The sequence below is a fragment of the Cebidichthys violaceus genome, unplaced genomic scaffold (genome assembly GCF_023349555.1).
Source record: "Cebidichthys violaceus isolate CVI_PGR_0920_01 unplaced genomic scaffold, fCebVio1.0.p SCAF_58, whole genome shotgun sequence".
Lineage (NCBI taxonomy): Eukaryota > Metazoa > Chordata > Actinopteri > Perciformes > Stichaeidae > Cebidichthys > Cebidichthys violaceus.
Window position 1 is genome coordinate 38,177 of NW_027176794.1, and position 24,764 is coordinate 62,940.

Consider the following 24,764-nt stretch of genomic DNA (forward strand, 5'->3'; position numbering starts at 1 on the left):
CACCAGCTTTAAGAAAGACATTGGTTGATAATTGAAGAAGCAACGTGATTTTAATAAATTGCACGCCTTGGCTGTTTTTAAAGCAGTGACAAAAAAATGGCATACGTAATAGTGAAGTCATTATATTTGGGTTAAGACACTTGGAGCCACAGTAGCAGATGGGTGCAGACTTGACATCAGCAGGGTCATCCTGACAGTAGAACAATGTGTGCTGTCTTGTGTGGCCCGATCCTCACCTCTACTAAACGGCAATTAGTATTTGAAATAAAGCAGGGTACCCATAACCTCCTTATTGGCTGCTGCATCATATTTGCTTTATCTCTTGTTCTGTTGTCACCAGGAAACCAGCACAAATTGTACACGATTAAAGATTTACTTTTAGCAATGTTGCTGCTTAAGGCAGGGAAAATGTGTTAGGGAGTGAGAGGTGGCAACAATCCCGAGACAGGGACGCAGCTGAGAATTGCGGGACAGCTGCTTTTTAGATAAAATAATCATACTGGATGTTTTTGGAAGTCTATTTAGCCACACTGGCAGCGTAGCTCAAGGGATGGAAAGGTTAAACCATAAATATAGAAATGTCAGATGAGAACATGCTCTGATGAGTGCCCAGGTTGCCTATATGATCCAGGAACCTTTGTTGCAAATCCTTTCCCTTCTTTTTTTCCCCACATATTTTCTGTCATCTCTCTACTGACAGTTATCCAGTAAAGGCATAACTTGCCTGCTGAAAATAGAAATATATATTTCTTGTGTCCTGTACAAACAGAAGCCAACATAAAGCCAGTTGATAATGACTGCAGGAGATGAAAACAATCTCCTAATATATTCAGGCTCCACAGAATTATAGTCCCCATGTATAAATTAATGTAATAACGACCTGAACATTGGTGGTGCAACACAGAAGGCACTCGCTGAGATTATTCCCAGGCTCTGCTGTGCACACTGTGAGGAACACTGCATGGCACCTGTATTAAAATACAGCTCCCAGCACTTCCAAATATAGGCTACATTGCAGGGAAATATCTGTAATTAGAATGGGAAGGTGGCAAAACCAGAAAATAGAAGTATGTAAGTATGGTGGGGCTTTGTGCCCACATATATGAACCAACAAATGGCTGTTTATAGGGTCTGTGAACAGCTATATTTAATATAATTTCACTTGAGTATGCCAATTTAACCGTTTCAAGTGTCAACCCTTCATATTCACATCAGTCAGAGGATAATAAAAGGATTTTTTTTTCATCATTTCCCTCCATCCATGCAACCCCCCCCCCCCCTTTTTCTCCTTGTTATTTTTTTCACAATTTGTCATGCTGCAACGACAGGCTGAGGCATCGGGCACTATGCTGGTGCCTGTGAGCCGAGCCTCTCAGGGGTTGAGATGAAGCTAAGCTGACAAGTGGGTTCATCTGCGTCACAGTGTCCTTTGAAACAGGCGCAGAGAAGGGAGAAAATGAAGGCAAAGCACGGTCCTCCAGAGGTGGCCCCCTTTATACTTCACCTCTCGGCTCCCCCCCCCCCCCGGCACGCAGCTGCTGGCTTTTGCCTCGGGCTGCTTCCTCAAATAAAGCTATCTTCATGTTGCAAACATAACATGGATGCAATGCAATGAAAAAGCGTATTCACTTTGAGATCAGAAGTAAAAAAACAAACAAAAAAACATGAACACCACCCAGCTGTGTACTGTTGATTTGAGAAGCTTGAGGCATTTATTTTTATGCAAAATTTCAAGCATTGCCACTATTACATTTCAGTGTGTAGGCAGAGTTAAAGCTGCTGAGCTGCTACATATTCATCTTAGAAATATAATCCTGCGTTTGACACACGTACAGGTGTTTCAGAGGAAGGCTTCATAAGAACACCGCTCACTCTGCTGGATGAAGACAAATGCATCTCCCTCTCGCCTTTCTTCACCCAGAGCTGTTTCTCTCCCTCAATGCCCATCCCCCCCCACTTCAACTGAGGAGGGCCCCGGTAAATAATTGAGGCGTATTCCCCCTCTATTACTGTAGCTTTCCTCCTTAGCTTTCTTCTGGGTCTCACCAATATTCTGTTATTCTGATATAGAATTACAAAGGATACAAATAGAGATATTGAGAATTAATTGTGTGAATTAATTAAGTGTGTGTGTGTTATAATTAATGGTTGGTGCTGCCCATGTGTAAGAACACGAGGATCCTCAGGGGGTGAGATAAAAAGGCAAAATAAAATGCAAGCACAGGTCTTTACATCATGAACAAGAGAACCATCATTACCAATTCTGAATTATTGTTAAAAATCTTCTGATTACATTTTTGAAGAGGGCTTTTCCAGCAAACCCAGCAGGTAACATACATACTGAAGATATGAACGGTACAAATGATGCATCAAGTCACCGGGTCCGTGAGGCATCAGTGCCGTCACGTTTCCCCTCACTAATGCAAGCTGCTTCTGTTCCGCTATAGATCGGACGAACAAGTCCCTGAAGAGTTCACAGGGAGATGAGATTTTTGCAGAAACATGAGTACAGCTTCATGTCGCCATTCATTATTGCTAATATGATACAGACCACCTAGAATTTGACAGCAATTTCGAAGCTGCAATGGCAGAAAATTGAAGCTTTCCTGGTCGGGATCTATAATGAGGTGTTTGCTGACACCTGCTGTCTCAAAGCAGGAAGTAACGTCAACTATTTATAGGGAGTGAACATACGTATATCCTACTATATGTATGAGCCTCTCTTCAGTGGTTGAACTACACTAAAAGCTGAGACTTAATCATTCTATTTATGCATACACCTAAAAGAGTACAAAAAAATCAGACTACCGCAGGTTTATCGTGAACATCTTTTTTATAAATAATTGAATAGTTTTGTCCATCCATAAAAATCGGAAACATAATTTAATTAAAATCTATATAAAGAGAAGAAACAGAAAACAATGAGAGAGCTGCATCAAACACGGCTCACTCATTTACGCCAATCAAAAGTCAAACCATAAGAAAAAAAATTAAATTTTAAAATAATAAATAAAATGTTTTAATTTTTTTAAAATAAGACGCAAGGCAAAGTGGCTTAAATGGTAAATGCCTGAGATTAAAAACATCTTTTCACATGTACTCATCTCAAACTCAACAATAACAACCTCCACCCCAAATAAAATAAAACCGCATCACTCAAACTTTCTTTTTCTAACAGCGTTTCAAACTACTCAGCAGGTGAAAGCAACCGGACAAAAATGACTTTAGAATTCTATATTATTCACCTTTGGCTTTTTAGTGCAAACTAGGATGACTTTAAACGGCTAACTAAGACTCGACTAAGGCTTCATCCTGCTTGATGTTGAGACAGTATGCGCAAATTAAAGAGTACATTCATATTGTATTAACCATCTTTCCTGTCAACATACTATCTCTCTACAATGTGCAATTCAGCATGCAGCAATGATACCTGGATATAAATAAACTCTTAGAAATGAGAAGATAGTTCCATTGATGCAACTTACAATCATAAAGGAAGCATTCTGTATCCTAATGTGCTCTAAATCCCCTCTAATGCAACTAGCATCAGCTATGAGTCGAACCGGTTTCTTATACTCTGGTCCTCCTAACTGCCTGACGCAGCTGTCTCAGCCGTCTCTTCCTCTATAATATTCACTGAGCCTGATGGCTCAGAACTAGCATTTTGCACCTCTGGGATACTAGCGTCACTCGGGTTCTCTGCGGTGATTTCAAGGCCTGCGAGGTCATCCGCAGCCTCTCTGCTCAGGGAAGTGTTAGTGATCCGGTCAATTACACCCTCCTGCTCAGTCTCCTGGATGTCTGATTCCTCTTCCCTCTCTGGGGACGAAGGTCTTTGGTCAACAGATGAGGTATCTGTAGAAATACAAACATAGACAAGCAGTTAAAGGAAAGCTACACCTCAGGATACCGTGACACCGTTTTAAAAATACGCTGCTATTGCTGTTTTTAACTGTGTTACACACACATTCATAAATCTATCATTTGGGACTATTATTATGTGACAAAGGTAGAAAATGGTTCAAAAACTGAGTCATTAAATGAACCCAGACATGCAAACAATAGCTGGTTTTAAACATTTTCATTTGTTTTTCAAGCTAGGTGGCATTGAGCTGTACAATTTAATCAGTTGTACAGGTACTTACCCAAGCTACACTGATCACCAGAGTTGTCTCCATAATTAGCAAACATGGAGCTCTGGCCCATGTCGCTGGTGGAAACCGTGTCTGACAAGTCTGGAGTCATTGCTTTGGGTACGTTGGAAATATCTGAAAATTCATACATTTTATTCTGTGGGAAAACAGGTCAACTAAATCAGACAATGAAAACAAATGAATGCTTCTTAAAATAGTATTACCTAAGTCCACAGCTGGCTGAGTAGACGAGGGTACAGGCATGTCCTGCACAGCTCCTTCAATTTGACTGAAATCTGTTTCACTGACGATAGAGGGGCTACATGCATCCACCGAAGGCACCTGGTAAGAGAGAACTGTGTTGAAGATAAGGGAAACTATGCATTTAAGATAATAAAGATGTGATAACACGTACCTCAGTGTGGTCGCTTGCAACCAGCTCTTCGCTGTTGTCAATCACAGTGGATTGAGGCTGAGCTGGACGATTTGGGATTCTGTGCAAGTAGCCATAGCCAATGCCACAGCCTAAGCTAAAATCCAAGACAAACAACACAAGGGTTATTATGATAAATGTGTATTGTGCCTGTACATATACTAACAGGTGACGTGATAAGAAAAGATTACAGCTGTTCAAAGACATAATACCTACCTTCCCTCTCCTCCCCACGCTCCGTTTGGAGTCACCACTACCTCTCTGCACTGGTCCGTCTGTGTGTTGTACACCAGCAGCTTCAGAGGTTTCCCCTCATTGGCTTCAATCAAAGAAAAGAAATCCTCTGACTGCAACACAACAAAGACAGGAATTTTAAGATTTTGCAGTGTATTTGTTCATGAATGCTAGTATCCTATTAAATCCATTTATATGACAAAAAAATAAAATAAAAACGTACATCTTGCAACACCTGGTCAGCTCCGACAATGAAGTCATCGTGAGCAATAAGGCCGGCCAATGCTGCAGGAGAATTGGATTCCACATCCTAAAAATGGATGGTTATGAAGGCATTTATATTTAAAAAAATGGATTTGTGTGGGACAATAACACACCAACATTTGGTGGTACCAATCCTACAAGTTTATTAATCGTTTATTAATGGCACATTGTCTTTTCTCCTAACTTAAATTAACTTTCCTGAAAGAACAATGTGCTGGCTAGAACAATAAACTGTTTTTATATCAGGCCAGCATAGGTTGAACAGAGAAAGTTAAAGAATAGCCCGTATTAGGGCTAGACTTGACTTACCAGGACGTGCCAAACGTTCTCATTGGCTCCTTCGAAGCTGCAGAAGCGGACACTAGCGCCCAGTAGACCCTGACCACCCCACATGTTACTGGGTATCACCTCCAGTTCCTTCACCCGCTGTGTTTTAGAGTTGTACACTTCAAGTTTGACTGCTTTCTCCACATTGGCTTTTAGAAGATCTTTCAGCAAGTCACTTTCTTTATTCTGCAGAAACAAGAGACACTATTCCAGCTGAGTCAGCGCAAGGACGGCGAATCAGTTTCCATGTAGAAGAACATGAAATGAGATTAAAGCGGACTGTGTGGACCAGGTTATAATTCAGGCCTGACGTCAAGCTTGCACAGAAGGACACATCAATGTACATTTGAACAGTCCAAAATGAGTTAAAGGGACCCGACCGAAACAAAGAAGTTCATCTTTGCATGTTGCAACCGGATCCCTCTGCAGCTGAGTTTCATAAAGACAAAACTGGTCACAGAAAAAGTCCTTATCGTGTAAATGGTTGACAACATTTCTTACATCAACATCCACTTGTTGCAGGGAGAAAGGGTCCCGTAGAGAGAGCTTCTCCAAATACAACAGCCTAAGTAACTCATTGACTGTGAAATCCGACACGTTGTTGGTAACGCGTCTAATGTGGAAAGTGGACATGCCAAATATACTTAAGCCTCACAGGAGTCTACTCACAAGTCGTGTATTTCCTATGGAGAGAATGAAGTCAAAGAAGGGCTCCAGACCAGCCCTCACAGCTGGCGAGTCCTCTTGAACCTGAAATATGATAATAAAAAAAACACATATGAGACTTGGCCATGGATGTATAGCTGATTTGACATAAAGGCTACAGTGTTAGAGTCGCCCCCATGTGTCAACTAAAGATACTGCATTGGCCAGAATTTGGGGTTTGCGAGATAACGCACAATGGTTGATAAGTTGACATGTAACTGTAGCGAACTGTATAATGTATGCTTCGGCTACAAGTATCAGGTTCAGCTTCTGAACACAGTGTCTAACCAAGATAAATAATAGTCTGGGTGGGTGCCAAGTGCCACCTCATCATGGGCGGACACCATTAAAGGGTGTTACGAGTTACAACACGTACAGAAAAACCTGGCCATTAAAACACTAGTGACTGGTGTTTCATCACAGATAAATGCAGCGACATTTGTCCAGGACTAACGTAGACTAGTAAGCAAGTAAGCGAGCTAAAAAATGGGAACAAAATGAGCCGTAACGTTCGGGACAAACTGGCTAACCTTGCACTATACGTACCCCGTGGACATGATATCCACTGTGAGTTCCCCCGTCCGACAAAAACGAGCTCTGCGGCAACCCCATTGCCCTCGACAGCTTCTTTTCTTTTTCTTTTTTAAACTAAGCAATACAGACACTGACTTTAATGTCACTGAGGTAGAGCAGTGTTAGAAGTCATTGCTAAAGGCTACAGCCGAGGCACGTTGTGACAGCAGCCTCTCCAGAGCTAGGCACAGCTAATAAATAAAGATGTCAGAAACATCGAGCCTGGACTGAGCGCGATCGCCATGAGGATATATCGAGCAATCGGCGTTCGATTAGCTGATTTGAAGAGCTTCACGTGGGAACAGCTCATATGTTTGGTTACATATAGTTATGTTCCAAGGGAGAGAACACTACAACACTAGCTTGAGCTACATTGTTTGCTTATCTCCCATGTTGCATTGGATGTGATCTTGTTCTAGCCCAGAATACAGTGAGCATTTTACAGCTACATTAAGAAACACATAAATGATGAAAATGTACAAATTTGGTTAGAAGAAGGAATACTGACTGGACAGATAAAGTATGTGTTATGCAGTATTTTATATCATTAATATATTCCCACAGAAAACATACATGCAAAACAGAATGGCATAATAATAATGATTATATTTGATCTTGTAAAATGCTACCTCCAGAAATGTCAATATGTAGCTGAACGTTTTAAATGCATATAGTTGTATATGTTTGTACAAGGCCTACATAATGACACATCTGTATCTTCCATTGAAATCTGCCTCTTCTTCACAATATAATGTTGAATATCGTCATGTACTGTTAGAGGGCTGTGGAGCATGTTTTGTTATTCGGTGGCTGTGGATCAGTTTGAATAGTTATCTGTGGGAACATGTGTGTTTGCTCTTTTTGGATGGTTTAGATGAATTTGGCTGTGTGTGAATGCACCTGCTCTTTTCCCACCATGATAACAAATATGAGCGCTTGTTTTTAAAGTTTCTTAAAAAATGAAAATGTAACTACAATGACTATATAATTAAATGGATTTTGAGAGATTTATATGGTTTCTGACTACCTGTATATGAACATTTTTCCAATGTTTTCCCCATTCCTCACTACAACATAACATATTGCGCATTCGATCTGGAATTATCCGGATGCTGATGTTGGCAGGTAACTTAACGGTTGCCTAATATTTTTCTGAAGGTCCTCCAGTCTCAAACTGATATAAATAGTGAAAAGCAAACTATCTGGTCCTCAGAGCTCCAACATGATTTGGCTTGCAGCTTTTCTGTCCTGCATTGGTAAGTTTTTCAAGAAATATACAGACATGCTGTAATGGGAAAAAATATATTCTTATATCATGAAATGTTTTAAAAAATGTAAAACTGAAAGGTAAGGTGAGGAACACAAATACTGACATAACACAGCAGTCCTATAGAAGTAGTTCATCAGTTTTAATGAACACAGTGTCTTGTTTCTCAAGGCTGGTCACACACTCCCACTTCAGAAAGAGAAAGTGAAGACACAGTGTCTTCTTTGTCTGTATGGCAAGTTTGAGACGGACCGTAAAACAATCACTGACTCCCGGTTAACGCACCTGGCATGTGTTTAGATAAGAACGATAGCCAGGGTACGAGAACATCCACTCCCTGTCTATGATTTATCCCAGGGCGTGAACTCATGTGTGCATAAAATGGTTTGGTATCTTGTACGATGTTGAACTTTTCATCACAGACACTGACTGAGGTGGCTGTGGTGCATCTTTCCCTTGCAAGCAAAATAAAATAGAAGGGGACAACTTTGAATCATTTGAAGACTTCATTATTTTCTTTGAATTTGTGAACAAAACTCTTCTCCCGATTTATAATTAGAAGTTTTTCCAAAACAATGCTTTTCAATAGACCTTTTCAGTGCTATTAGTGTCACCAATGGACTCTCTGTTCATGCTCATGTGTGCACCACAGGGCTGATTTGTGCTGAAACACCCTTCAACCATAATGTGCACAATGAGAGGGTCATAGGAGGCCATGATGCCAAACCCAACACCTGGAGATGGCAGGTCAAAATGCACTACTTTAAAAAAAAAAATGTCCTTTTAGTATGGTGTGACAATGTGATAGAGTGAATTTCTTATTTCTTATTGAGCAAATAGGCTCAGCATTGAGCTGCTAGATCTCATTCTACTGAGGAATGACGTGTATTTGTTCTCTCAGGCTTCTCTCCAGTATGATTCATACAATGACGGTTCATTCTACCACATCTGTGGAGGCTCTATCATTGATGGTTTCTACATTCTGACTGCAGCTCACTGTATCTTCAGGTTGGGTCTCTCACTGTCCTCATAGACATCAATTCACATTCAACTGAATGCACTAAATAGCCAGGAACAAATCCCTCCAATCCTGTTCTGCCTATTCCTTGTCTGCTGGATACATGATGAGTAAGCATAGTGTGTCTTTGTTTCTTACTTTGCTGTCAGCATGGATGCTAGTCTGTACCGTGTGGTGCTGGGCGAGTATGACCTGTATGAGTATGACGGCAGTGAGCAGTTCATCCGTGTGGAAATGATTGCTGTCCATCCTGGCTGGACCGGAGACCTTGCTAAAGGGTAAAATGAAAACAAGTCAGACCACTTCTCTTAATTAAGCCACTCAAAAGCACTCTGGTATTGACAGCAGTGGCCCAAGGTGATAGTTTCAGAGGCTTCAGGGGCATCACTAGTATTCACATTTACAACTGGGAGCAATCCTGTATTACCACTTTCTCTCCACAGAACTTCATTGTTTTGCACAAGTACAGTAGATGGGAACAAAACTACGGTATCTCCTCCCCTTTTGTTTTTTTGTCGATCAGAAACGATATTGCTCTCTTGAGACTGGCTAATCCTGCGTACGACAACGGCTACGTGGCCATCGCCGACCTTCCCCGCCCTGGCGAGATGCTACCTCATGGGTTCACCTGTTACATCACCGGCTGGGGACTTATGGACTGTGAGAACACACCTATACTATAACATTTAGTATATTCCAATACATAGTACGTCAAATGCAGCACAGGATGTCCTATTGCTTCTGGACGCATTTTGCAGTATGCCAGCCAGCACGCTTTTCTTGTTATTCTGACCCACAATCCTCTGTGCAGCAGATATAAGAGCAAGAGGGTCAAAGTTTAAGAAGCAGTGTTATGAGGAAGTAGTATGTCCCAATTGAATGCACACGGCATGCAACAGCACTTTGTTAGGGCAGCTGCAGTATGAAAAGACTACACTCCCTCTTCCCCTCCTTTTACAGACGGAGGAAGTGTGCCTGCCATCCTGCAGGTGGCTCCCATCCCCGTGGTGGAGCATGCAGTCTGCTCCCAGCCTGACTGGTGGGGCAACATTGCTCTGAGAACCATGGTGTGTGCCGGAGGGGATGGAGTCATATCAGGCTGCCAGGTAAAGCAAACACATGTGCGCATACTGTTTTGATCTTTATTAATGCAAGAAAAAGCTGCATCAAACAGGTTGAGGAAGAGGCAGCGTCCTACTTCTCATCCCACGGTCTTCAAGCTGGACCCTCTCCTCTTGTGTCTGTTCTTGTTGCTACCTGTCCCAGGGCGACTCCGGAGGTCCCCTGAGCTGTTTCACAGACGGAGCCTGGAGAGTCCACGGTGTTGTCAGTTACGGTCCATCCGGCATGTGCAACCAGGTGTCAAAACCCACAGTCTTCACCAGAGTCTCTTCCTTCCATGACTGGATCTATTCAGTGAGCCTCCTAATACCTCTATGACATGATCCTGAAAATGTCACCGCTTCATCTGCATATTTTAGTTGCCTGACTTTTATTTTCTTTGTATGTTTTCTTCCAGGTTGTGCGATAGATGTCACAGTTCATCCTGTCAAATGGAACGTGGGAAATAAAATCAATTTGCATCTCAGTCATATGTTTACGTGCGGTACATGCTTTCTTGTAGTTCTTAATTTAGCCAAAGGGTGGCAACAGTGGTTCATGTTTAGACTAAATTCCATCCTCACTATACCATATAGTAACCTACAATACTTACAACCAGTCTGCAAATAGGGCCACAGTGGGTCATTGGGCCAGCAGAAGAAGAAGTCATGGTGAAAACCTTGATTTTCTAACCTTCCAATCTGCAACATTAACGATGTTTTGATGGATGATTAACAAGAACGACCAAAGGGACTGGACTTACATTAGGTTTAGGTTTAGGTGGCAAAGCAGCATAGAGGTAAAGCCTTTTTTTCATGTAGTCAGATCAAAGGGAACCAAAAAGAATTCTTGTAAGATCTACCTAAAGACTTAACAAGAACCACATTTTCTTAATGGCGGCCAAATGTGAGCTATATGCAGTCACTGGCCCGACATTTCCGTCTTGTCTGGGATTTCTGGCCATATGTTTGTGGTGGTGGTCATGCAGGAGACTACAGCATGACATCACACAAAGTGTTTTTCTCTTAACCATGGAGACCAAAAGCCACAGATGAATTCCAGTGGTTTATACAAAAAAAATCCAAAAAGAATGTCAATGCATTGAACATGAACAATCCACTGCCTATAATGCTATAGAAAATATACAGATACTGTATAGTAGGTAAGACTATGAACCCACTGAACATGTTTTCAGTTAGGAAGTCTACATAAAATATGCATGCGATAAATATGAGCACATTTGCGTATCCTCTTAATGTCATTAAGGTTTCACTGTAACAAATCAGCATATGACAAACAACAGCATTTAGAAAATGTTTTTTTATTATTATTTGGAGGGACAGGCTGTCAAAATGGCTTAGATGAAAGAAACTGTTTGTTTTTTTAACAGCAGGTTAAAGTGTGAATATGTAAAAAATAAAGCAGCTTTGTTTGCTCTGCAGGACCATTCAAGCAGAAATATGTACAACACAAAAGGCAAAAAGTAAGACACGTTCTTTGAAAATAAAATTAAAAAAAAGCTGTACTGTAATACATTACATTGATAAACACTCACTGTTGCCATTTCTTCATGAGAATTGATGTTTTATACAAGAGAAACAAACGTTTGCTTGCAAAAATCAGTGCCCTCTTCTTGGCGTAAGAACATATATCGGATGGATTTCAAAGTAATTAAAAAAGGCAAAAAGCGAATAATACATTTCCAATGTGCACTCGGCACTTTTTCAAAGTATACAATTAATCAGAACAAGTTTTAACAAACAGGACCTGCATGCATAATTTCTAAAGGGTCCAGAAAGGCTGTTGAAACAGCTGTAGAAAGGGTGAGATATGTACATCAACTCTCTAGTGTCCTCAACTGTTCACACTGGTGACAGAATCACCTTTGAAAGGTCTTGTTCTATTATGAAGGAGGAACCGCTTCATTTTGTTAGGGTTTGTATGTGCAATAAAAAGTGTATAATATATGCAGTTTTTATGCACAAAAAAACCCTTTACATGTGATATTTAGTACATAATGTAACCCAAGTCACAGACTTCCAAGCAATTCAGAATACAATCAAATTGATCTTTACAATTTACTTAGTTTTAGTGGCATTTCTAAACATAAGACTGCCTATTAAAAATACTTCAGAATTCTAGAGAGCGATAACCTTCATAAGTATACATTTCTCTATTCATATATTACAAAGTTTGTCCCAGATTGAAAATTACTCATTTTGCTTTCTTAATAAAATATTCAATTTGTAAGTGATTAGAATTCTTTTTTTCAACCTACATAAATTAGTTACAAAATATTAGTGTCATTTTCTATGGTTACATTATAGGCAGCGATACAATAGACCCATAATTTAGTTTCAGTGATTAGGGAGATTCCACAGTTTTCAGTCCCAAAGCTTAAATGGAAGCACTCTGCACACACCATTGGCAGGCATGGCTCCCCTGATAAGCAGGCACATCCAGTAAACTTCACAACACCCCATTTTATTGCCAAAATGTCTTAAATTAAATAGCTAATGAAATGATGATGTAATAAGTTATTAAAAAAAATGTTAAATGTAAAAGAGAATAGATATTAAATACTTTCTGATGGACTTGTGGTCCCATTTCCCATAGCAATGACTTTATGTGAAATGGGAAAAAAAGGGAGGAAGATTGCACTTTTAGGTGAAAATATCAAACCACAGTGCTTCTTGAGTGAAAGTAGGCTTTTATCTGAAATAAATAAAATAAAATCATGAAGGAAATAATTTAAAACAAAGCAATAAAGACAATAAAAACTACAGCTTTAAATGGTATGAGCATTATTTCTAGTTACCCAGCTCATAAATAAGAAACTCCATAATTTAGCGTTTAACTGTTGAATCGATCCCATACAACCACAACAATGCCTATTCATACATAACTATTTTCACAGATAAAGTGCTGATCGAGGAGCTTTTAGAGGGATTCTTTTTTTGTACCATATAAGACCCTTGGGCGAGATCTTGAGGAGAATGAGTCCACTAGCTTCAGGATTCAACACATGGAGGACCCTATACTCAAGTCATCTGGGTGTAAGCCCAAAGGGAAAACATGAAGAGGACTTTGTTGTGATTTGACTCAGGTTTCATATGAAGGCCATCACAGCAATGGTCACCATACATTGCCTCCAAAAGCTAGAAAGCTAGAAAAAAAATTCCCTGAGGTGCACATTCAGCTGTGTTGAGATTCCCAACCTGGCCCCGGTTAAGGTTGATTCTTGTTTAGCATATGGTTGCTGATCTTGGTTTGGTTAAAAGAGCTTTCTTAGGAACTGAGAGCCATCATTGGTTTCTATAGGCCTGGTCAAATTGATCCCTGTTTTAGCATCTTTTCACTTTTAACACTAGCTGCCATCTCACACAGCAATAATCCCAAACTGCTTTGCTAACGTTTTGAAGGCAAGTGTGGAATTTGAACATTTATTAGGCAAGAGGGAAATCACAGCTTCCTCCAAATATCACGTTGACATTAACTTCTTTATGTGCATGTTCGGTCCCCTCCAAAACTCCTGTGTTTTTTTTCTTGCACTGTCCACACATTTTCATGTTTTGTCAAACTTTCACAGACTCCATCACAGACAATTTCATGGCTTCCTCCAACAGCTGATTGTCTGTAAATGTGGCAGGGGGTTCTGGAACGGATTCTGAAAGGCCAATCAGCGACTCCAGGAGGCAGGTCCCGGGGTCGCTCGCCGGAGGGAGGCTGGGGTAACTAGGAAACTGAAACTGAAAAAAGTTGTCCATGTGTTCATACTCCTTGAGGGAGTTGTAGAGCGAGCTGGGCCCCAAGCAGGGGAAACCGTCAAAGAACTCCAGGTCGGACTCCGAGGAGAGGCTCAGGTCCATGTTGTAGCTCGCCGAGCGGTCGACGGTTGGGGAGGGCGTGCGCGGCACGCTACTGCTATGGAATAGGCCGTTTCCCTGGTTGGCGTTCTCATCCAAAAGTTCTGAGATGGCTGTGACTCGATTGTCTGTGTGATCATCTAACAGTGCGGAATCTATATTGTCATTCTCGTCAGCAAAGTCCACCATGCTGAAGCTACTAAAAGCCTCCGTGCATGGCTGCTGTTGTTCTTGCCGTTGATCTGGGCAGCAAATACCTTTACAGTCCCCACCACCCCTGTTACTTCTTGAGCCGTTCTCTGTGTCGCTGAAACTCAAAATGCGGCTCAGGCCTTTCTCGTCCACATCCAGCTGGGTGCGATGCTCACACCGGCTCTCACCTGCCTCAGAGTCCTCACTCTGACCAGAAGAGTCCGATAAGTCCGTCATGTCGCTGCTGCAGCTGTTCTCTCCAGCTGCCGCCAGTTCTGAACTAAAGGGGAAGGAGGGCACTGCTGGCAAGGTGGTTGTGTTCTCCTCCTCCTCCTCTGTGCTCGACTGCTCCTCCAGCCTCTTCTCCAGCTCCAGCTTCATGATAGTATGGATGTAATGCGTCTGTACCCTAGTGGAGTTGAATTCAATGCGACCTTCTGTGTTCCCGCAGCCGTCCTTGGTACAGCCACATGGGAACGAGGAATGATCCATCTGTGGGGAGCAGAAGGAAGGAGTTAAATTACTTGTGAAATACGGATAAAAAAAATTGTATTGCGATTTGGAGCCCTTATTGTTGAACCACAGTTTAGGTTTTTGTTTTTTTTGGCTTACCTGACATTTGATGCCAGCCAGGCTGCAGCTACACGTTTCAGGCTCGCAAAAGCCCTGGCAGTCGCAACCGCAGTTCTCCCTGGAGATTCTCAGCTCATGCAGCTGCCTCTTCTCCTCCTTGTCGATCTTCTTCACGCCGGCTGCTTTGAGCAGTGCGTACCGGCGTTTCGGCGGGTAAGGCTGGAGGAAATAGCCCTCGTCCAAATTGGCCCCACTGATGTCGAGGTCCTGCTCGGGGATGTCGTCCACCGTTAGACGCTCCGCCTCCTCATTCTCCTGGGTTCCATTCTTAGTCAGCTGTAGAGACGTCAAATGAGTGATTGTTGCATTGAACTTGTGTATCAGAATTTGGGGATTTTTTTACAAATGATCTGACACGCTTGAGGGCAACTTTGCTCACCTTCAATTTGAGAGCCTCCAGCTTTTCCTCCCTGAGTCTGTTGAGGAATTTTTCCCTGCGTAGGAGCCGCTGCTCCACAGCAAACTCAGCGAGTGTATACGTGCGGAGCACGCTGTGTCGCTGCATCATGCCCAGAGTACATCCTCCACGACTGGGAACACTGGTGAAGCCTTGGCACCGAGGGAAGAAGAACACCGTCACCTGGTCAAAAGTCACGTTGCCCCGTCGTGCTCTCTTGGACTTCTTAAGGATGGATGTTGCTGTAGATGGAGAAAGAATAGATTTAGAATACAGCTTGTCCAAGAATGGGAGTGGTGTTTTAAACAGACGGTTATTAGTGCATTCTTTTGAACAGCCTCAATTGCTTTTATGTGCCACTAGATGGCATAATGCCACGCCATGTGAAGTCTTAAAGTGTGTGCAAACCCTACTGAACAGACTGTAAAAGGACACCCCTCTGATTCATTGCCCTATCCTCAACCAAGCCTTATCATGTACCCAATTAAAAGACACTGCTAACAGGAGTTCAACACTCTTTACATCCTGTAAAGTGAAACCTAAACTAACAAGAACCCGCTCAACCTCGTTTCTACTTGTCCTACCGTGCGACAGAAACCACCCAGCCCTGGAATTTCCCTGTGGTGGCCAAAACACAGGAGGAAGCAGGGCTGCCAGGATCACAAACGGGTGAGTAAATGCTCGGGGCTTCCGGAAGAGGTGGAGGATGGAAGTGTAGCTCTCAGGACAGGAATAAAAAAACTGCCCAGCCTGGTCTCCCTGCAAGCTGACAATCCCCACAAATGGCCCAGAAACTGAGGAGTCAAAGGTCCTTTCTCTGGTAAAAAACATCCAGGACTCAAAGCAACCAGCCATCTTTCTGTCCTCAGACAAATACAATAAAACCATATGGGAATCAAAGTGGAACCATATGTGGCAACAGTTATTCAAGCTTTATTGTAAATTACATTTCCTCTGCCGAGGAATATTAAACATTACTTTTGAGCCTTTAAGACAAGCAACTTTTTCCTCTAAAGATTTCTTTTGGTATCACAGAAAAGGATGCTAAAACTGACATGTGTTGAGCATTACACCTTGTAGTGGGGAATTCCTTATAGATTCCCATTTTGTCAGCCAGCTCTCCCTCCTGGAGACACACCCTGAACTACTGCCCTGAAATGGAAAAATATGTGTACTTGGTGCAATAATTGAAGCTCAGGGGAAGAAAACCAACCTTTTACCCCAATGCAGGTACAGACAATAGCCGTACTATGTCATCTAAATCTGCCGCTAGGGGTAATACAGATGAAACAAACTGCCAGTTCCAGCTTCCCATCCATCAAATCCAGTCAGGCTTATAACACCAGCAGGAGACAAATGATACCTTCTCTGCTGCCTCTAAATGGGATAGCTTTGCTGGCTGTCCCCCCCCCCCCCCCTTCACCTCACAATGGCAGGCAAGTTTCTGTCCAACACAAACACCGGATTATAATGGTTTGCACAATCTGCTTCTCTAGATGTGTCTGCATGCCTTCCTTTCTTGATTGTCCTACCCCCCCTTTTTCCGTATCCCTTCACCCAGCCTCTTTCAGCACCTGTGCTGGGTGCATGCCCGGGCTGCAGACAAGGCTCTATGTGTTCCCAGCCTTGGCAACCTGCCACGCTTCTCCTCCTGGCTCCCTGCCCCGCCGTCCTGGAAACCTCACAACTGTTTGCCCTTCTCCCCTACAATCCCTCTCCAACCCGGCCGGTCCCCTAAAGGCCAGCAGACGTACCCGGGTCCAGACAGAAACACCCTGAAGCTGCTCGACCAACATCTTTCAGGGAAAGGTGAGGCTCTGTCTGTCTACAAGGCTCTGGGAAGAAGATGGAGACAGAGCCAAGGTGAGCAGCCACCGCACAATGCGATTAGCCATTTAGCAGCTTTAGGGCATGAAATCAAAAGGGGTATTCATTGCAGATGTCTGAAATCATTTCTGTGAAATGTTTCATGGGCTGCCAACTGCCTAAATTCCTTAACTCTACCCCGTTTTTATGGGTTTGTTATCAGAGCCTCTGTGGAGCAGTAAAGACAAGGCGAAATAACGCATTAAAAAGCATGTAACATCAGCTCTTTCTATGATTTATTGTTGCCAGAAGAGAACACTCACTGTTGAAATTTGTTGCTGGGGAGCTGGGGTTGCTGGGAGTGGAATCCAGGGTGTCCGAGTAACAGCTCTCCCCCTCCGAGTCCCAGCCTGAGCAGGCGGAGGAGAAGGAGGAGGGTGAGGAGTAGCATGGGTCCTCATCCACCTCCTCAAACTTCCTCTTGAGCTGCCCACTCATGGCGTTAGCGCGAACAATCTGCAGGAAAGAGCAGAGGGAGAGGTTATTAGCAAATTCTTCACACTTTAACAGCTTTGAAGTTTTTTTCTAATGAATGTACAGTATTTAGTAATATAACACAACCAGAACCAATGAATAAACAATATTTGTATGTTGCATGGAAGCTACTGTACACACATGGGCCATTTACAGCGTTATTGGTACAAGTGGGTCCTGTGCTCGGCCGTGTGAGACCGTACGCATCCCATTCTCGTGCTGCACTCAGCTGAGAGTGGAAGTTAGCCATGGCACAGGAAGCAATCAATCAGGCCTATTCGCATAAGGCAACAATTACTGGACCCTTCACCCTCTTCCAAATCCCATCAGCTCAGCAAATGCATTGATTAGAGAGAAGGACCAAGCACAGAGGTGACCAAATCATTCAGCCATAGACATTTAATTTCAATCATTCCCTTTAGGCAGCACCATCAAATACGAGTGCCAAAGCCAGGGCAATTTGCCACTTGTCCCGTTTGATGTGTTCGCATGGCAGTCATTGTAGATATGTACAGCTATGCATGTTCAAGATGTTTTGTTATGCAACTGCTGCATGCATTCTTTCAGAGCTCCCATGTGAGGGGCTGCTGGTTCAGCGATAAAAACAATCAATCCTTTGAGAAAGAAAGACAGGCAGGCCAGAGGAGACAAGGAGAAAAAGATGATCATGAGGAGAGAGAACGCCATTCACCCTCTAATCTTCAAAAACATTGCCTAATACCTGTAAAACCTCTTATACGCACGCTCTGTTGATATCTTTAAATGTTAAACGTTTCAGTCAATGAATGATAATCTCATAGCTCAACCAAATCAACCTCAGCATGTTCCAGGAAAAAAAAGACAGAAACCATTGACATGAAAAATTAACATGTTGAACGAGACCGAAGGTTTACTGCTGGTGTGTTTTACGGTTATGGGATATAAACGTCACGTGGCTTTGACAAACAACAGACAATCTTCTTCACATCTTCTGGGAAGAGCAAGACGACGACGACGACTGCCAAGAGAGGTCATCATCACAGTACGGGGGCCGAGCCCCTGCTAACTTAAACAAGGAGGGACGGAGGAGAAGGAAGTGAGAGGAGAAGGAAGACATGACTGGGCTCCACTCCAGCACAGACACTCCCTGCAATAATGTGAAATGGAAAAAGAAAGGCGGCTGTTACCCATAAAGAGATCATTTCACCATCACACTTTGAACTGTCTTTGGAATATTGGCCAAATCACTTACAGCTGTTGCAGCTCGAGCATGTAATTGATTTTTGGTTATTTTTGTATGCATGTTTATATGGAAAGGAAAGGAATTGTTCAATTGTAGATTAGGGATCTTTAAATTAGTTAAATTCCCAAAACATGTAAATTATCAGCCCGATATTGGCTCAGATACACAGACACCAAGCTGTCCTGCCAACAGGCTTATTTGTCACCACTACTCCTTAGAGGACAACTAAATGTGTCAAAGACAGGATACGTAACTTTAACTCCATGTGTGACCTGCATGCCTGACTTATCAGGATGTTATGTAAGCGTCGGCAATTGAAGGCCTAAGCAGGTATACAAGGAGGGAGTCATTTTTTAGCATGCAACAGTGAGTAATTATGCAAAACCGGTCTTGCCTTTTGACAAGGATAAAAGAGAAGTCAGAGTCAAGGGCAAGAGGCTGACACCTTTGAATAGGCAGTGGGGGCAGCTTTGCAGCTCTATAGTGGGCTGTTGTTATTGCTGCAGTCAGATATTGTTGTCCCCAGTGCACATATGATGAATGGATCACCTTGCAATAGGTCAAGCTGCCTCATACTGTCTCTGCACGCACAAAAAGGCATCCTTTACATTGTGACCACCTCAGCGTTTCTTACATTCACGAACCAATGAGAAAGCCAGTCGCTCAATTCCAATCCATCAATTTACTCGAGCAGGAAATAATTTCCAAATGCCTTTCACAGCTACTAATATGATCGCATCATGGGATCTGCCTTGAAACAATTTAGAAACACCTGGGTGCAGCATCTGTTGCTTATCACTGATCAGACAACAAGTGTCCTGAACGCCACACCGCAGCACGCATGTCTCAGTGCGAGAAAAGAGGGGCACACATGGGTTCACCTTGCATTTTTGCCATCACTCCCACCCCCAATTCTGTGTTAAAAAAAAAAAAAAAAAAATGAAAACAAAGCCGCGAGGCATCCTCAAGGGAGTGCATAGCGCCAGCTAAGCAAAGTCTTTTTAATTAAAAGCTGCAGTGAGGCAGAAGGGGAGGAGAGCGAGAGGGGTGGGGGGGGTGGGGTGGGGGGGGCAGTGGTGTCAGAACTGGGTCATTGTCTCTTGACTGCAGTCTACCTGACACATTGATTTGTTAATCCTGTTCAACGGGCAGAAACAATGGCGAGAGGTTAATCCTGGCAAGGGGACGGCTTGTAGTCAATCCGGAGCTTCTCAGCCTGCTCTGCCGCTGCACCCACAGAACAAGGCCAAAAGAGCAGCGGATGGAGCAAGGGACTGGGGGTAAAAAAAAAAAAAAAAAAGACAACAATCGTGCAATTACTCATTTGCAAAAAAAAGCGTGAAGGGAAGGGGGGGAAGATGAAAGAGAAGAATTCAGAGCCAGCTCCTCAAGAAAGCAGAGCCTGTGAATGTCTGCTCTAAGCGCAGAATGGATGTGATCGGACAGCCGAGCCAGAGAGGGTGCACAGCATGTTTTCAACGCGCGCTAAATTATGCATCACTGTCATTCCATCAAGCACACACAGGCAGGCAGATAAAGGACGCATCCGCTGAGGTGCTCCCTAGCCAGTTGTCACAGAGTTGGGAAGATAAATCTCTGGCGAGGAGATTTGTCACCAAAAGCACTACACAGCTCAAGTCAGACGCAGAACTGTGTCAGTCGAATAAGATTATCTTGATACATGCAGCTACAGGCTGTTAATATGAATTCAGAATCCCAATTCATTCCCATTTTATCTGCAGACAGCTCCCCAAGTTCTTATCGAGGAATCTTAAATTATTCCAACTGGGGAGAATAAGTTTAGGTTTAAACCATCACTCATTAAGAACATTCAACAGCAAATAACATTGCTGTCACTTTACTTTAACAAGAGGATTCAAGGGTGGAACGTCCCCCTAACTTTTCCCAATGCAACACACAAAAGTTGACAAAAGGCATTTATTTTACAAGAGATGTAAATCAGAAGTTCAAAAAAACAAAACAGGAAACCCATGACGACAGAGGGAAATGTGTACGTCCAGGAAAATCTTTAAAAAGCCTTAAGGGGTCCAGCAGCATTTTTAAACTGACCCTGCCTGCCTCCAAAGCCCAGCAGGACAACTCACAGTTGACTTTGCCCCCTTGCACTGCCTGTTCATCCCCTTTGCCACTGAGTGGGTGGGAGTGACAAGTCGCACTAAACTTAGCCAGCCCAGAGCATTTACATGGCACACTAGCAACCCTGTGCAGTGCCTGAATTACTGACTGGCTGAGTTGAGTGCTCATAAAATGTGATAATGATGAACCTGGGAGTCTTCCTGTGTGTGTAGGAGCGTGTCCGGGCAGGCCGCCCCCTCTAAGCTTCATTGTAATGCACCTCTCACATCCAGCTCTGTCGCCGAGAAGACGGGGGTAATTGATCAGAGCCATCAAGGTGACGGCGGGCTGGATTCCAGCGCATGCACAGCTGGGGGAACACTGGCACGTTTCTTAAACTCAGCTGTTGCTCAGAAGCGCTCCACCTGCTGGAACAAAGCAGGGAGGGCTCCTGTTTTCTCCTCTATGAGCCTGTTTGTTCTCACTGAAGCCCAAAGCCCGTTGTGACTGTGCCACAGAAACATTCTGTTCCGCTGCCCCAACCCGTGCACACTCCGATTCCCAAACGGAGAGGTAGTGGGAGGAAGGAGAGAGGATTGTACAAAACAAATAAATAATGTCATGTCTCCAAGCCGCAGGAATTCCATTCTGGCAGCGCCACTCTTGCTGTAATAGTGGGAGAAGAACACAGGCTCTATCTAACCCAGATGTGTTTTCCACTGCTAACCACTGGAAAGTCCTACTCCCATAAGGCAGCAGCGCGAGCTACCTCTCCCGGCCACACCTGCCAGGGTATTAGCTTGCACATGGACCTCACATGCCCTCAGCTGTCATTAATCTGTTATGCAGGCATGCAGGAGCCAGACTGTGTACTGCAACTGATTTGGGTTAGTTTACTCAAATTGTAAACCAAAAAGAGGGCTAATAGACTGAATCCTGGAGAACGTATATGCAGAAAGAATACATTAAAGAAGTAAAAAAAATGGAATGTGATTTTTTTTCCCCCCTCTTACATATTTTTATGGATCAGAAGCTGTAACAAAAAGCACAGTTGAGAAAATCTCAAGAAAATTCATTTTCATAACAGCAAACATTCAGCTTTGAGTGTGTGTGTGTTTGTGTGGAGGAAGAGAAGAGGTGGTTTTGGGTTCAGGGGGTCGTGCTCCAGTCTGGGACACTTGCAGCATGGAATGCTGGGAGAGGACAAAGCAGATGGGAGCTCTCCAGTGTTGCGAGGGAGACCGTCAGCAGACTCCATGCACCCCCCCCCGTCTCCAGGCACAAAAGCGTGGGGCCATCCTGCGTGACCAAAATGAGGCAGGCACATGCAACCTTGTCTGAACCCAGCACTGCTGCTGCTGCTGCAGCCTCTCCCAGCTGGGGAGACAGACACTAAAAGTGTGTGCGAGCTTCCTGAGGTTGTGAAACGCACACTGCATTGCACAGGAAGCGGCCATCCAGATCATCTATGCTGACAGCTGCAGGCCCCACAAGGTTGGCGAGCACAGAATCATATGATGGAGAGGAGGGGAGTCAGGAGGTATGGATGGTAGCTGAAATTCCTCCAAATATCGCAAAGACCTTTTGTTGCTTTATGTTGTTTACGATTAGGCAAAGATATTTTTTTTAGAGGGATCATGGTGTAAAATGTGAGCTATATTTTGAAATGATTAAGAGGAGATGAAGAGTTATTCAACATCACTGCACATTCCTGGGAAATGAATATCACATGAAATGCACAGCAGCAAGTGCTATACATCCCCTCTCTGTAAACAAAGGATCATTCTGCTCTCTGTAGCCTAATTCCAGAAAACATGATTCCAAAAAAGATCCGGATGAGGTCGCGCTAGAGACGATGACACCGATTCAGTCGCTCTTTCAAAAAAAAACTGATAGAGTGTGGCTCTGTAAAAATATGAGCCTCAGATTATAGTGTAATTTACTAAACGACGCATTAATTACAGCTTCTGGTGAAAATAATAATCTCGTAAATGAACAAACAGCGAGCGCACTCGCTGCTTTTCTAGATATTGAATTTACACAAACATTTTTTGCGACAGAATTACTGGTTATGAAGAAATATCCATGTGCGGCTGAGGAGAAATATTCAAACAATGAAGACACTCAACATTCCGAATCCACACCTGGCTCGCAGCGCAAACGTGCACGAGGTGAAATATAAATCAAATCAATCCACAATCAATCGTTAAATGTGGCCGAACGTGCACGTCGCATGTGACCCGATCATTCCTCATGATTAATGCTAATTCTAATGACAGCAGCGCTGTCAGCTGTGTGTGTGTATGTGTGTGTGTGTGTGTGCTCAGATGTAGTGCCTTCAGGAGTCGCTCTAGTTACAAGAGGCGCACCAGCACCGCCGAGGTGAACAAGAACAACTCCGCACGGGCTGAATACACAAAGCCGACCTCATCAACAGTTCACACATTAATGAATCCACAGCCCCGAAACCACACCGTAATGTAAAGCACGACACTCCCGCTGTGAGCGGCGAAGTTTCTAAATAACCTGATTTATAAGCGGTTGATCCATTAATCAATAAGTGAATGAAGCGGATTGTTGGAATCTCGCCTAAATCAATACATTGTTTTATTCCTTTGCAAATCAGATAATGATCACCTGTGTGTGTGTGTGTGTGTGTGTGTGTGTGTGTGTGTGTGTGTGTGTGTGTGTGTGTGTGTAAACCAGCAGTGAAGCCCAATTAGTTCACTCACTTCAGCAAGCAGCCGACCATGTCAATATTTACAATAAAGCGTTAAACGAAGTTAAACGACCAAAAGAAGTGTGTTTCAACAGAAATCCAGCCAACACACCATCAAGATTCAGCCGTATAGCAACACATTGTTACATTTAAAGGACTCCCGACACAAGAGGAACACAATTCAAACTACTTGGCTCCCCTCCTCCGCTGAGGTTAAACACGTAAAATACGGCGTTCAATCAGCCAACATGCAGCTCTTGTTCTGGGTCCACTCACCACCAATTCGAGTATCCGATCACCATTAGGGACAAAACAGCGTTGGGGGTAGACAGCCGATGGGATAACAGTGGAAGTAATCCAAAAAATGGCACAAATAAATACAGCGCTTATCCCCGCATGTAGACAGCTCTCGGTGCTATTGTCTGCGTCTCTCCGCCGCACGGGGCTCCGTACCAGCTGAAGCGCTTCCCTTGTCTGTAGCAGACTGCCGAGAAGCGCAGCCTTTTTCGTCAGTGGAAAACTCCCTCCTGGCGTCTGGTCTGACGCAGGCGGTGACACAGGGAGGCTGCCCACGCTGCTTCCTGCCCGTCCTCTTGATGTGACTGCGACCGTACCTGCACGAGGAAATGCATATGGTCATCGATTGTATTAATATATTGATAATACGATGTCTAATAATAAAATAGTAGCCACTGAGCCATTAAAGAGCCTCTGGTGGTGAGTTTCTGAATAGAGATATGTAGATAGATAGATAGACAGACAGACAGACAGACAGGAAATACAATTATAACATATAAGAGATTAAATTAATAAAACCTGAACACTGAACTAAAACTAAGACCATATTCCAACTATATACAACATTAAGATGAATAGGAAAGTAAACAATAGAAGAAGAAAAAAGATTGGACAAAAATGAAACAGACAGAAATGTAACAAAGCTGAAAACAGTGCTGATGTTTTGGAGATTCGTGGTTTTAACAGGACATAAAGATATATTCTATATTGTCTTGTAAAGTTTTGTCTTAACTGACAGCAGGGGGGATTTGAGTCTCTTATGTGTCTTTCATCGCCACATAAAAACATTTGTTGGAAACCTCCATAAACCACTTTTAGAGGATCCCTCGATTCTTCTCCATATGACCTAAGTGTTGCACAGTGAGAGGCGGTGTCTTCAGAAGACAGACAACAGTAATAGTGATGTGGGAGGTGCTGTGATGCTGTAATGCTGTGTGCTGTGGCTTATTTCCAGTTAAAGGAAAAC

The 24,764-nt window shown here is 43.2% G+C and overlaps 3 protein-coding genes across 3 annotated transcripts; 1 reads left to right on the forward strand and 2 right to left on the reverse strand.

Moving 5' to 3' along the window:
* Positions 1-1,684: 1,684 nt before the first annotated feature.
* On the reverse strand, positions 1,685-6,844 carry LOC137888851 (Golgi reassembly-stacking protein 1-like). Its single transcript, XM_068732360.1, has 9 exons — positions 6,643-6,844; positions 6,061-6,141; positions 5,374-5,577; positions 5,024-5,110; positions 4,783-4,913; positions 4,549-4,663; positions 4,358-4,475; positions 4,146-4,268; positions 1,685-3,855 (listed from the first exon to the last, which is right to left on the reverse strand). The coding sequence occupies exons 1-9, from the start codon at positions 6,706-6,708 to the stop codon at positions 3,587-3,589; spliced, it is 1,194 nt and encodes a 397-aa protein (XP_068588461.1). The 5' UTR covers positions 6,709-6,844; the 3' UTR covers positions 1,685-3,586.
* A 975-nt stretch (positions 6,845-7,819) lies between these two features.
* On the forward strand, positions 7,820-10,542 carry LOC137888780 (elastase-1-like). Its single transcript, XM_068732265.1, has 8 exons — positions 7,820-7,925; positions 8,589-8,683; positions 8,838-8,944; positions 9,104-9,232; positions 9,478-9,614; positions 9,915-10,060; positions 10,221-10,370; positions 10,474-10,542. Exons 1-8 carry the CDS (start codon positions 7,892-7,894, stop codon positions 10,483-10,485), a joined length of 810 nt encoding a protein of 269 aa, XP_068588366.1. The 5' UTR covers positions 7,820-7,891; the 3' UTR covers positions 10,486-10,542.
* Positions 10,543-11,356: 814 nt separating this feature from the next.
* Positions 11,357-23,984, reverse strand: csrnp1b (cysteine-serine-rich nuclear protein 1b). Its single transcript, XM_068732264.1, has 5 exons — positions 23,777-23,984; positions 17,273-17,465; positions 15,126-15,385; positions 14,726-15,022; positions 11,357-14,605 (listed from the first exon to the last, which is right to left on the reverse strand). The coding sequence occupies exons 2-5, from the start codon at positions 17,445-17,447 to the stop codon at positions 13,631-13,633; spliced, it is 1,707 nt and encodes a 568-aa protein (XP_068588365.1). The 5' UTR covers positions 17,448-17,465; positions 23,777-23,984; the 3' UTR covers positions 11,357-13,630.
* Positions 23,985-24,764: the final 780 nt, after the last annotated feature.